Source organism: Ceratotherium simum, chromosome 23, assembly GCF_057802395.1.
Source record: "Ceratotherium simum simum isolate JZ-2026a chromosome 23, ASM5780239v1, whole genome shotgun sequence".
NCBI classification, from domain to species: Eukaryota; Metazoa; Chordata; class Mammalia; order Perissodactyla; family Rhinocerotidae; genus Ceratotherium; species Ceratotherium simum.
In genome coordinates, this window is record NC_141922.1 from 35,822,923 (window position 1) to 35,834,915 (window position 11,993).

An 11,993-nucleotide genomic window follows, 5' to 3' on the forward strand; every position below is an offset into this window, starting at 1 on the left:
TGATCTATTGAGGGACCTACTGAGATATAGAAATGCTTCCAAAATTCTAGTATCTCACTCACATGTAAAATGGTATTATTTGATGGTGATAGAAGATTTCCTGGGTATGTGGATGTTCAGCTAGGCTTTGAAGAAATTGCTAATAATTAAATATAAATAGTTTTTAATTATTCAGGCTCCTAAAGAGAAAGATTACTGTAGCTGTCTCAATCTGTTTTGCTGGCTCACCTATCTCATTAAAAATATCTCAGGCATGAACCTCTTAATATATGCATATTTATTTATAAATTAAATGCATCTGAATATTGTCAATCTATATATTAAGTATCAGTAAAGCTTAATTTCTTTCTTTTTCAAATAAAAATAGAAATGTAAATATAAGTTTTAATATTTTCTTCCTGTACTCCAATATATCATCTTTGATGCCCTTAGGCATGCATATTCCACTTTTTATGAATACTTGATATAAATATTGAAACTCACAGATCATGCAAAAATATTTTCATCCCATAGCTTCATTTTTTCATACATCAAACTTCTTTTTTAAAGTAGTTGTTAAAAGGCAGGAGACATGAATTTGAATTTCACTTTATTTCTCTCTGCCTATGACCTTCTCTCAGAATAGATGTTAACATGCAATTAAATGTACATCACTAAAGAGAAACAAAAGATAGTGTAGTCAGGACCAGATAAATGGGCCCTAAAACTTGATGGGAAATAATAACCATTGAAGAATACTAGTACTATTTTTTCTTACATATAGTATTTGTAACTTAATACCCAATATTGATAATATATTACTTAATAAATTGTCAAATTCTTCAAAAGGATTTGTCTCTATTATAATTCCATTATAAAGTCTATTCTGTTCCTCATTTTCCTTGCCTACTCCTATCTTATTACAAAAGCCAAAAGCATTTTTAAAGAATGTTCAAAATTAAATTTTCAAATATATCATGCTTTAACCTCCAAATCACTTCTTTTTAAATGAATATAAAAATAATTCTGAAACCATGCAGGCCATTTTGAGGTATAAACCCTTCCAAGACTAAGTTAGGTAGAAATACAAATAAATATTTAAAATAAATATGAATAGATTTTTCATCAATGTAATTTCATAAACTGTATGAATATCTGTTTAGAGAATGTCTGTTTCTACCTAAACTGTGCAAATATGAACACACAAACATTATACGTATTTGCATAGTATGTAGGTTTACATAGAAATGTAATATATGCACATGTAGCTACCTGAAAATCCCTTCCACAACATTTTCCTATATTAATATACTGTTCATTTTGAGTAATTCTTAATTCAATACTTAAAAGTTCATTTAAATTTCTATATATTAGAACAATAAATAGACTTGGAACTATAGTGAACTAGCCAATAAATACCACAATTTAGCATATTATGAAGAAAAACACATTGTATATTTAAATACACACATGGGTCAAAGAAATAAAACTACATTTTATTTGAGCTTCATTTTGGCAACACTAATTTTACAGCAATTACAGTAAAAAATACGGATTCATATATCTAATTACCAAACTCTAAGTCATCAAAAGCTTGGCATTGCTAGTATATATAGTCAAGTTAAGCAAAGTTAGGAGTATGCTCAAAAAGCTTTTAAAGATAATGCTTTATTCTTCCATTAGTTGAAATAAGCTACTTAAATCTCTTAACCTTTTTTTATTTCCCAAGCCTACTAATAAATCACATTCCCAAACAAGTATTCATACTCAGAAATTAGCTTTGAAGAAGCAATTCTTCTTTATTTCAGTTAATATGTCAGAATACATTTGTTCTAGTCCCTCAATATTTTTTGAGAAACAGTATTTCTATCAAATATGTACAGATATTTGATACACTTATAATAAATTATTTAAAGTAGTATTTTTCATTAGACTATGAAAATATAGAGAGACAGAGAACCGTTTCTTTATAAGTTCATTAAAGAATACTGAATTCAACAACCTGTTTTTAAAATTTACATGATAAGATATCAGTGTGTTAGTTCCTTCAGAGAGGAACTCTACACTTTCAATTGTGTGTTTCTGTGGAGAATATAGGAAAAGTATATTTTATAACACACAAAAGAACCGTCCCATCTTTGGCATACAAACTGGACAAGGTAATCTCTTAGCGACTAATTCATTTCAAGTAAAAAAAAAAAAGTTGAGTTGGAAAAACACAAAAAAGTTACACATCTGCACAATCGCTTTCACATAGTAACTGAGAAATCAAATAACTATAAAACATTTAAAAGCAAACCTGCAGAAACAAATCTCTGCTAAACTGACAAGGAGTCTCCGAGCTACAGATATCTGTTTGGACAGTTCCCTGGTGCTGAAGTTACACGGCCGCTAAACCGCTGCCTGGGCGCTGCTTTCACCCTCCCACCCTTGGCAAAATCCTGGCTGCCTAGACTAGGAGCGCGAATAGTAGAACTTCACAGGGTAGGAAGCATCCCAAACTGCAGTAATGGTAGGAACTGGAGTCTCTTCACAGTCTCTTCAGGATTAAACAGATTTACTAGTTGCAAACAGCAAGAGCAGCAGAGTGCAGGGTGTTAGAACCCGCCGAGGGGGAGGGGCTGGAAGATGGCGGCGGCCTCACACCCACCCCAGACGCGACAGAGCTTAGGCCCCTGCCCGCACCGCCGCCCTCCTGCCCGCGGCGACCGTGGGCAGCTCTGCTCTTCTCCGCGTCGCGGGCAGAGTCGTCCTGCGGAGGCGCGGGACGAGGGGCCCCCGGCGGCGCCCGCATCCCTGGCCGGCGCGCCTCCGCCAGGTCCCGGGCTGGGAGCACCTGTGCACGGCCATATTGGATTCATTGCCCCAGTCACTGCTCCGCGCGGGGGCGGCGGGAAAGGAGAACGGACGCGCTGAGCCCGGGTTCAGCCCCAGCCCCACCCGGCCCCAGAGCCGAACTGGCCTGCCGGGCAAGCCGGAAGGACGCCCGGGAAAATTACAACGCCCAAAGGCTCTCAACCCTCACCTCAGCCGGCCTGGGCGCCCTCCCTCCCCGACACACACCCCCGCGCTGTGACACCCAGAAAGCAGCCCCGGCGGCCGGCGCCGGCCGCAGCCCTCGTGGCCCAGGCGCCGCCGGTGGGAGGGAGGGCGGCGATCCGGGGCGCGCAGGCGGCCGCAGGGCAGCGGCCGAGGGGGCGGAGGGCAGGGAGGGAAGCGGGAAGATGGAGCCGGGTCCTTACTTGAGCACCGACTGCTCCTTCTCCTCTTCTTTCTTCTGCCGATCCATGACGGCCAGGATGATTTTCCTTTCCTCCTCCGTGAGGTGGCTGAGGTCGGGCATCTCCGGCTGCAGAGGCGGCTGAGAGGGCGCCGGGGTGGGAGCCGGGCGACCCCGCGGCCCGACTGGAGCCGACATGTTTGGTGGAGCCTAACCACGCTAGGGAAGCAGAGAGGCAACTCCACGGGCGGCGGCGGCAGCGGCACCCGCGCGGGCGGCTGGGGCAGCCTCCGGCGCTGGGACAAATACATACAAATCAATGGCCTTCAATCCGAGGCGACAGCCCCCCTCCCCCAAGAAAGAAAGACCGGGGGGAGGGGAGGGCGAGCACGGGGGGAGGGAGGGCTGAGGAGTGCGCTCCGGGAAATGTTTCTTCTTCCCGGGGGCGACGGGCTGGCAAGCGAGGGGTTTAGGGGGGCGGGGGGGAGCAGGAGGCCGGGCCGGGATGCGGAGTGCGCGGAGCAGCGGGGGAGGGTGGTGGAGTAAGGTGGCGCGGCCCGCTAAGGGTGGGGTGACTGGAGGGAGCGGGCTGGAGGGCGGCGCGCCGGCCGAAGCGCGAGTGTGTCCGGCCGCGGCGGGGGCGGGGGCGGTGGATACGCGCGCCGCCTGGGAGAGGAGAGGGGTAGCTGCGAACCGGCCCCCGGGGGTAGTCCCGGGAACTCGCTCTAAGCGCCCGGAGGCAGCGTCCCACGAGCTGGAGGGGCGCCGAGGCAGGAGCGGAGAGGGAAGTGAGGAGGCAGGGGCTAATTTCCCGGAGAAGCAGCTCAGCCGTCCCGCCGGCTGACGCGTCACAGGGCTCCCAGGCGCCGCGGAGGAGGACCCCTCCAGAAACCGAGGGGAGACGGCCGCGGAGCCCAGGCCGGCCCCTAGAGATCCCTCCGAGCTAAAGAGGAGAAGCGAAAGCGGAGAAGGGATGAGAAGGGGCAGTGGCGGAGAGTCCCGAGGCCAGGGCCCCTCGGCTGCCAACGCCCCGGTCCAAGCGAGCTCCGACGCGTAGCAGGGTCGGGCGCTGGTCCCTCCTCATCAGGCGCCCGCCCGGGGTCCCTCAGCCGCCGCCGCCCCTTGGGTCCGTGGAGTCGGCGCCCAGGGCTCACGCCGTACGCCGCCGCCGCCGCCGCCACTCTGTGCCGCCGCCCGCGCCTCCTCCGCCTCCTGGGCTCCTCCCGCGGGGGCCGCGTCACCTCTCGGCTGCCCAGGCCCGGGCACGGCGGGCGCCCCGCGGGCGGCGACTGCCCCTCCCGGGCGCGATCTGTGGGGTGGGGCCAGGCGGGGAGGGGTTGGAGGGAAGAGTGTGAGGGGGGAGGGGGGCGGCGAGTTTTCAAGGGCGGGGGTGTGGAGAATGTGAGCGTGTGAGGGGCGCCCGAGGAGGCGGCAGCGGGGAACGACTGTGAGCCAGGGTAGACCGGAGTGCCCTGTGGGTCAGGTCGGGAGGTAAAGGAGTGGGAGCGGGGGGGCGGGTTGGGGGAGTGTCAGGTCCGGAGATGGGGTGTGACCGGGGATTGGGGGGGCCGGGGATTTTGGAAAGGAGGGAACAATGGGGGGACATCTGGGCACGGAGATGAAAGAGTGAGCGCGTTGAGGGGCTCCCGAGGTGTCGTGGGCGGGGTCCTGGAAGGAGGCAGAGGGTGAGTGTGGAGAGAGGGGGGTCCCCAGGGATTGGGGGGCGGGGCACAAAGGGTTACCTGAGAGGAGGGAGAGGGAGGTCTGAGCAAATGGGGAGAGCAAGTGATATGGAGGACCTGGGACACTGCGCGGCGGCAGGGGACGTGGGGCACCAGGCTGTGGAAGTTCTGGAAAACTGAGGACTGGTGGGAAAGAATGTGCAGAAAGGGACCGAGGGGAGCACGTAGGAGAGCGTGGAGAAGTGGGGAGGTGAGATTGGGGGAATTAGGGTTTGTCTGAGTGAAGTGTGAGGATGAGGAGGAGACAAGAGGCTGTGAGGGTGCAAGGACTAAGAATCATTCGGAGAGTGAGGATGAGCCGGCGCTTGGGCCAAGGGCTTCGGTCCTTTGGGCCCCTTATGGCGGGCCTAGTCCATAAAGAAGCAGAAAAAGCGAGGAGATCGGGTTAGAGTCGGAGTCTGGTTTTCCAAGCACAGAGATGGGTTCGGTGAAAGAGGTAGAGGGTAGACGGAAAATCAGCTCCCGGGGAACGGCAGTGGCCGCCGCCGCCGCCTTCTGCTCGCGGTGGGGCTGAGCGCCGCCCAGACATCCCTCCGGGTGGGGGCGGGGCAGGGTAGAGGCGAGGCCTGGGTGGACCGGGCTGGGGGCTGTTCGCCAGGGATCACCCCCTCTTCTGGGCGCTCTCGGCAAGCGCAGGGGATGACAAGAGTTGGGGTGTGTGTGTGTGTACATATATGTACACATCCCTACCCCGCATTCCACACTCGCGCTGCTTAGTACCAAGCCAGATTATGGCCTGATGAGTAGTGTAAGGCCTTTGGGGTTTGTATTATATTTACCTTTTTGGTGTGTAGTAAGCTCTCTCCGTCCTCCGTCTGTTCCCCAGGTACCATCTGACTAGCTCCCAATGTGAGAGAGCTGGGGACACACAAGGCAGCCCTACAAGCCCCTTGTGATTTCTAAGCTTAAATTTCTATGTTTCTTTTCTCCCATACCTTGTAATTGGTAAGAGGGAAGAGGGAAAAGTTTACTTAAGAGCTCTTTTTATTATTTTGTGTTGTTATTATTACTCACCTGGTTCAAACCAAACTCACATACTCCAAATAATTTGGTTTTCATCTCTTTGGAGCTGAGCAAACTAGATGAGATCATATGAATCCCAATATATTTCATTTTGATTTAGAGTTAGAGAATTTTTATAGATCTCTTATCTAACCTCATCACTCTATGGGAAATTGAGGACTAAGATCAGCCAGCTAGTAAATGGCAGCACTGCAACTAGAACCTAGATAATTTGACTCCAATTTGAAACCATGGCGGTTTTCAACCCTGGCTGCACATTAAAATTACCTGGGTCACTTTTTTAAAATATCACCTGGGTCTGATCCTAGATCAAATGAATCAGTCTCTGGGGTTAGGACCCTGGTGGTGGGTATGTTTTGAAAGTTCTCCAAGTGACTAATGTATAGCAAAGGTTGAGAACTACACTATGTGCACTGCAAAATAGATAATGGAAGAGAAACTGGGAAGTCGAAAACAAGCAAAAAGAACACTTCTAGAGAGACTGAATTTTTTTTATCTAAAATTGAAATGTTGAGTTTTCTAATAATATCCACATTTTCCTTTCCACTCATGTGCAATGACAGGTACCAGTAAATACATGTATCTGAGACTTTAGCCTAGGAAACCCTACTACTACTATTTTAGTGCTACTAAAATACACTAAGAGCTCCTTTAAAAGAGAGGAGAGCAGAACTAAAAATAATCAAAAAGGATGGGTGGAACACTCTAACTTATTCAACTATTCCTGAGCCAGATTTGAAGAAGTAACACCACCTCCACCCCCCAGCCAACTATCAACTCAGGCAAAAACAGAAGCCAGAATATACACATTACTCTGAAGCTAAAACTCTGAGTTTAAAATAGCTTAGTTCTTTTGAGTACATACATAAAATGTGAACTTAAAAGTGGTTGTCCAAAGTGGACAATTTTGGCTTCTTTTACAGTGGAGAGTCACGTCCTGGACGCTGCACTGTTTTCTACCGGTTGCATAGCATGCTGGGTGTCTGTGGCTCTGTCTCCTGGCACTCCCACTGCCTCTCACCTCCCCGGAGATAGCCCCAGCATATGAAATACAATGTGCATGAGCCGGGAGCACTGGAACATCAGACTTCTTACAGGATTGAAGCAGAAGTGAGTGAGCTTACTCTTACTGTGTTTCCTTTTTACATTTCTTTACTACAACTACATGTTTTTCCTATTAAAGGGAATCTTTAGGAGTGGAAGTATCTTTTTGTGTGTGTGTGAGGAAGATTGGTCCTGAGCTAACCTCTGTCAATCTTCCTCTTTTTGGTGACGAAGATTAGCTGTGAGCTAACATCTGTGCCCATCTTCCTCTATTTTTGTATATGGGACCCGCCACAGCATGGCTTGATGAGTGGTGCGTTATCCACGCCTGCGATCCAAACCTGCGAACCCCGGGTCACCAAAGTGGAGCGCACGAACTTAACCACTACACCGCCCGGCCAGCCTGGGGAGTGGAAGTATCTTAAATTCACCTTCCATCCTGATTCATACACTTTTTCAAAATAAAAATTTGTCACAGTATTTATGTATCCTATAGATAGAATATATATCACACAGAATTTTAAATGGGCTACTTTTCAATGTAGTAGGCCCAATTTAACGTAAGATAACCAATGCTCTGATTGAGCATTGCTATGTTCTATAGTATGCTCAGAACTAAAGTGAAATATCTTCAAAAGATCTCTATCTTTTGATTTTACTACAATATGAATCTTAGAGGTGTTTTGTTTTGTTTGTTCTGGTTTAGCATTTTACCTAAAATGTTTATCACATCTCACTGTATTCTGTGTGGCATTGTTTTACTTGGGTATGTACCTCAAATACATGAACACGTTTAAAGTTGAGTTGAAACTGCATTGTTCTTATTTAACTTTAAAAGTAACTGGCCATCTTCATCACTGAATTCTCAAGGTCTTCTTGACAGGCCACAAAGTAATTCCAAAATGTGAGTCCTTTCTTCAGTTTCTACAGGAACACAAGTTTGTGAAGCCTGTGAGTCTGTGGGCTTTCATTTTTACATGTAAGTAAGGGCTACTTAATTGTAATCAACTAAATACGTTATAGGAGACATATCTAAACTAAAATAATCACATCACTAGAATTTACTGAGGACTCAATACTCTTCTAAGATATCTGGCTGCCTCACAATGGCTTGGAATCATTGCAACTCTCCTACTGCACATGAATATACATAGATAGTTGGCATTTCTATAGTTTCTCGTAACAGATCTCCCCGCTTCTTTCATTGTGGCTCTACAGTCTTTTCTCAGCACAGCGTAAAGATCAAGCCTCCTAAAACATTAGTCAGATCATACCACTCCACTGGTCAAAATCCTGTAGTGATTACCCATTTCACTCAGTCAGAACTAACCTCCTTAAATGACCTACAAGTCTCACATGATTTCTCTGACTTCATCTCTTACTACTTTCTTTTAGGATTTCCTCTAGCTGTTTCCTCTGCCTAGAACACTCTTCACTAAGATATTCACTTGGATATTCCTTCAAATTTTTGCTCAGTTATCCCTCCTATTTAATACTCCACCCTGCCCCACCCACTCCGACATCCTTTACCTTACCCTACTTTTTCTTTTTTCCCTTGCACTTGCCACTCTCTGACAACTTTACTTTTACTCCAAGTTGAATAATATCCCAACCTACTATGTTTATTATTACTCATCAACTTCACCCTACTAGAATATAAGCACATAGAGCAGGATTTCTACTAATGTATCCCAAGCACCTAGGACAGTACATGGCACATAGTAGGTGTTCCAACAAATACTTGTTCAATGAATTTCTGGGGAGAGAATTTGTCATCATTATTGGTTTAAGTTGGGCAGGAGAAAAGGAAAAAGCATTCTCAAAAGAGGGACGCACAGGTGCAGAGAAGTGAGATCTAAACTCTTTGTCAAGGGATATAGGTTCCTTTAGGATTCAGCTCCTGCCTACCTCTGTAGCCTTATCTCCAACCCAGCCTACCATCACATCTCTCTCTTCAGCCATGACAACCTACTTGCACTTTACTGGATGTGTGGTTTCTCATCTCTGTGACTTTCTATTCCCTCAGCTTGGCTCACCTTTTCTACTCACTCTCCCATAACCTTCCTCTCAGTCAGCTAACTTCTTTGTCTTCTCCACCATATGCTCATCCCTCCCTTTCTCCTCCTTCCATCTGTTTGCCCCAGGCTCTCTTAGCACTGCACATACCTTGCTCACAGATAGCACTTGTCACACAGTGGTGTAGCCATTCATTTCCTTGTCTGTCTCCTCAACTAGACCATGAATCCTTTAAGGGCCAGAAATATGCCTTTCACTCCAGTTTGCCCAAGACCTATCCCCTAGGCCATATGTCTTGTATATTATAGGGACTCAATAAATATACACTGCACAATTACATGAGCAGTCACAAAATAATGAAAAAAATCACCATTATTGGAGTATGAAGAGAGGGAGGAAGGGAGTTGTAGCAAGAGATAAACCTGGAGAAATAGGTTGTGGCAAGATTATGCTACAACCTTATATGTTTTGCTGAAGAATTTGAACTTGGCCTACAGTCATTAGACAGCCAGTGGAGGTTTTCTTAGCCAGAGAACTGACATGATCAGCTTTGATTTTCAGGAGAATATTCTGCCTTTAGTTCCCCATCCATATCTAAAACACCTGCTAATAGAATTACTGAAAGGACACAGATGTGCAGTACTTTAGGCTTGGAGACACAAATAGCAGAATTTTTTACTTCCTGTCTTCATAATTTATTTTTCTGGCTCTTTTTCTCAGTAGATTATAACAGCATGATAATGAGGCCAAGGTCATGGTTTAAATCCCTGGGTGAGTCAGTCAGTGCAGTGGCCACAGCTGACTGTTAATCTTTGCCAGTTGTCAGATGACAGCGTGTTATTGCTTGACCAGGGTGGAAGACTATGACTGGTGTATCAAAAGTTATTCAGTGTAAGTGGAAAAGTAACTCAAAGTGCTTAGCTATGATTATAGGACTGTACTGTCATTTTAAATTAAAATAACAGTGTTACATTAGTGATAACGGAAGAGCACAGCATCAGAGAAAGAATACATTGTTTGTTCCTAGAAAAGAAGCTAGAGATTAGTACAGTTTAATTATTGGGATTTGAGGCCAAGAAGTAATGAAAAATGTAGTGGATGTTAGTGTAGATAAGCTTTATTAATTATTTTTTGTGTATTTAGCAATATAGGATGTTATTTTTTAATTATTATGTCATAAAAACCATAGAGCCATTTATATTAAAAGGATCCGGGAAAACCATATTCTAGTCATCTTTCATTTATAGCATTATAAAGTTATTTCTATTTTTTGTTCCCTCCTAGCAATCAATGAGCACATCTTTAAAGTGAAATAGGACAATATTAGAGGTTGGGACATATAGACATAACAATGTTACTATTTCCTTAATTACATCTTCGTCTTAATTACAACTCTGACCACTTACAGAAGTAAAAAAAAAGTGACTTTTATGAGATCAGAAATAAATTAAAAACCCATAATGAACAAATAGATCTAGGCATTAAATATCAATTAAATAGCAATAGCTGCTAACATCATAAAAGATAATCAACCTGGCATTATGTGCTTCCGATGGAAGAACACAACACAACTTGTGAAGTTGTCTTGCCAAAAAAAGAAAAAAAATCAAACCTGAATTTGAACATCTTCTAGATCCACCTACAATTTACAGGAAATACTGAGAACAGAGGAACATATTAAACTGTACCATAGGATTGCAATATGTGGAACACTCTACAGAACATTCTACAGGACAAAACCCAGTTTTTTCAGCAAATGTATTGCAAGGAAAAAATAAAGAGATGGAGGGAGAATCTATAATTTAAATGAAACTTAAAAGACATCAACTAAGTGCAAGGATTGGTAGACCTCATTTGGACCTTGATTTAAAGAAAAACAAACTGGAAAAAACTTTTATAAGAGAATTGGAAATGTGGACAGTAACTAGGTACTTGATGATAATAGGGAATTATTGGGGTTTTTTAGATTAATAATGATATAGTGATGATGTTAAAAAATAAAGAATCCTTGGTTATACATACCAAAATACCTATGGATGAAATTATGTGATATCTGAGATTTGCTTCAAAACAATATGGATGGGGGTATGAATGGGGCAAAACTGGCCATGGAAGATAGTAAAAAATTCTTCATAATACAAGTTTTTAGGAAGAGAATAAGAGTCTCTAACTTCCACTCTGGCTGCCTTTCATTAAACTAGGAAATCAACAAACTCAGATAACCCTTTATCAAGCATTTATTTGTTATGTTAGCTATGTTAGCTGCTTTCACATTTTTTACCACCTTCTCACACCACCCTATAAAGAATTAGTATCATTCCATTTTATAGGTAAGAAAACAGCCTGAGAGATTAAGTGATTTGATCAAAGGAAGAGACTGAATTTCAAGGCAAATTTTCAAATCTAGGTCTCCTGGCTCCGTGTCCAGTATTCATGCCACTGTATATAATTGCTTAATATGGTTATATGTATATATTCTGTTTCCCTGACTAAAATCTAAGTACGCTTTTACTGCAGTGTCTGGAATATAATAGGCATCATAAAATAGTTAGATTTAACCCAAACTGCTCCCTAAAAACTATCATATTTAAAATGCAAAAAAACAATTACAACAGAATCGAATGTTTAGTTAAGGTGACAATATGATCCCATTTGCCTGACACTATCCCAGTTTGCCCAGGATAATTCTTGTTTAATCTGTTGATCAGATATAGTTATTAATTGCAACTCCTTTCACTCTCAAAAGTGTCCCAATTTGCACCTCAAATTTTGTGGCCATGCTATATTTAGTGTAATACGAATTAAGCTCAGATGCACAATATGTAATGGGTTTAGAAAATCTATAAAATTCAAATGGTTTGTTCCTAGAGTAAAAGTCTGTCATAACCATCTTGTAATTACATACTACATGCTAGACATTTAATAAATTTGGTTGAAATAGAGTTAATGAATTCTCCATTAGAAAAGAG

The 11,993-nt window shown here is 44.1% G+C and overlaps 1 protein-coding gene across 6 annotated transcripts in view; it reads right to left on the reverse strand.

Moving 5' to 3' along the window:
- Positions 1–4,239, reverse strand: part of RIMS2 (regulating synaptic membrane exocytosis 2) — a 617,446-nt gene extending 613,207 nt beyond the window's left edge. For 2 of the 6 annotated variants that reach the window (XM_014788104.2, XM_087447555.1), the window contains exon 1: positions 3,222–4,092. In XM_014788104.2, the coding sequence (XP_014643590.2) occupies positions 3,222–3,397 (176 nt within the window). In that variant the 5' untranslated portion in view covers positions 3,398–4,092. Of the gene's footprint in view, positions 1–3,221 lie in introns of all 6 variants that reach the window. The other 4 variants (XM_087447558.1, XM_087447556.1, XM_087447561.1 and 1 more) reach the window with 4 other exon arrangements.
- Positions 4,240–11,993: the final 7,754 nt, after the last annotated feature.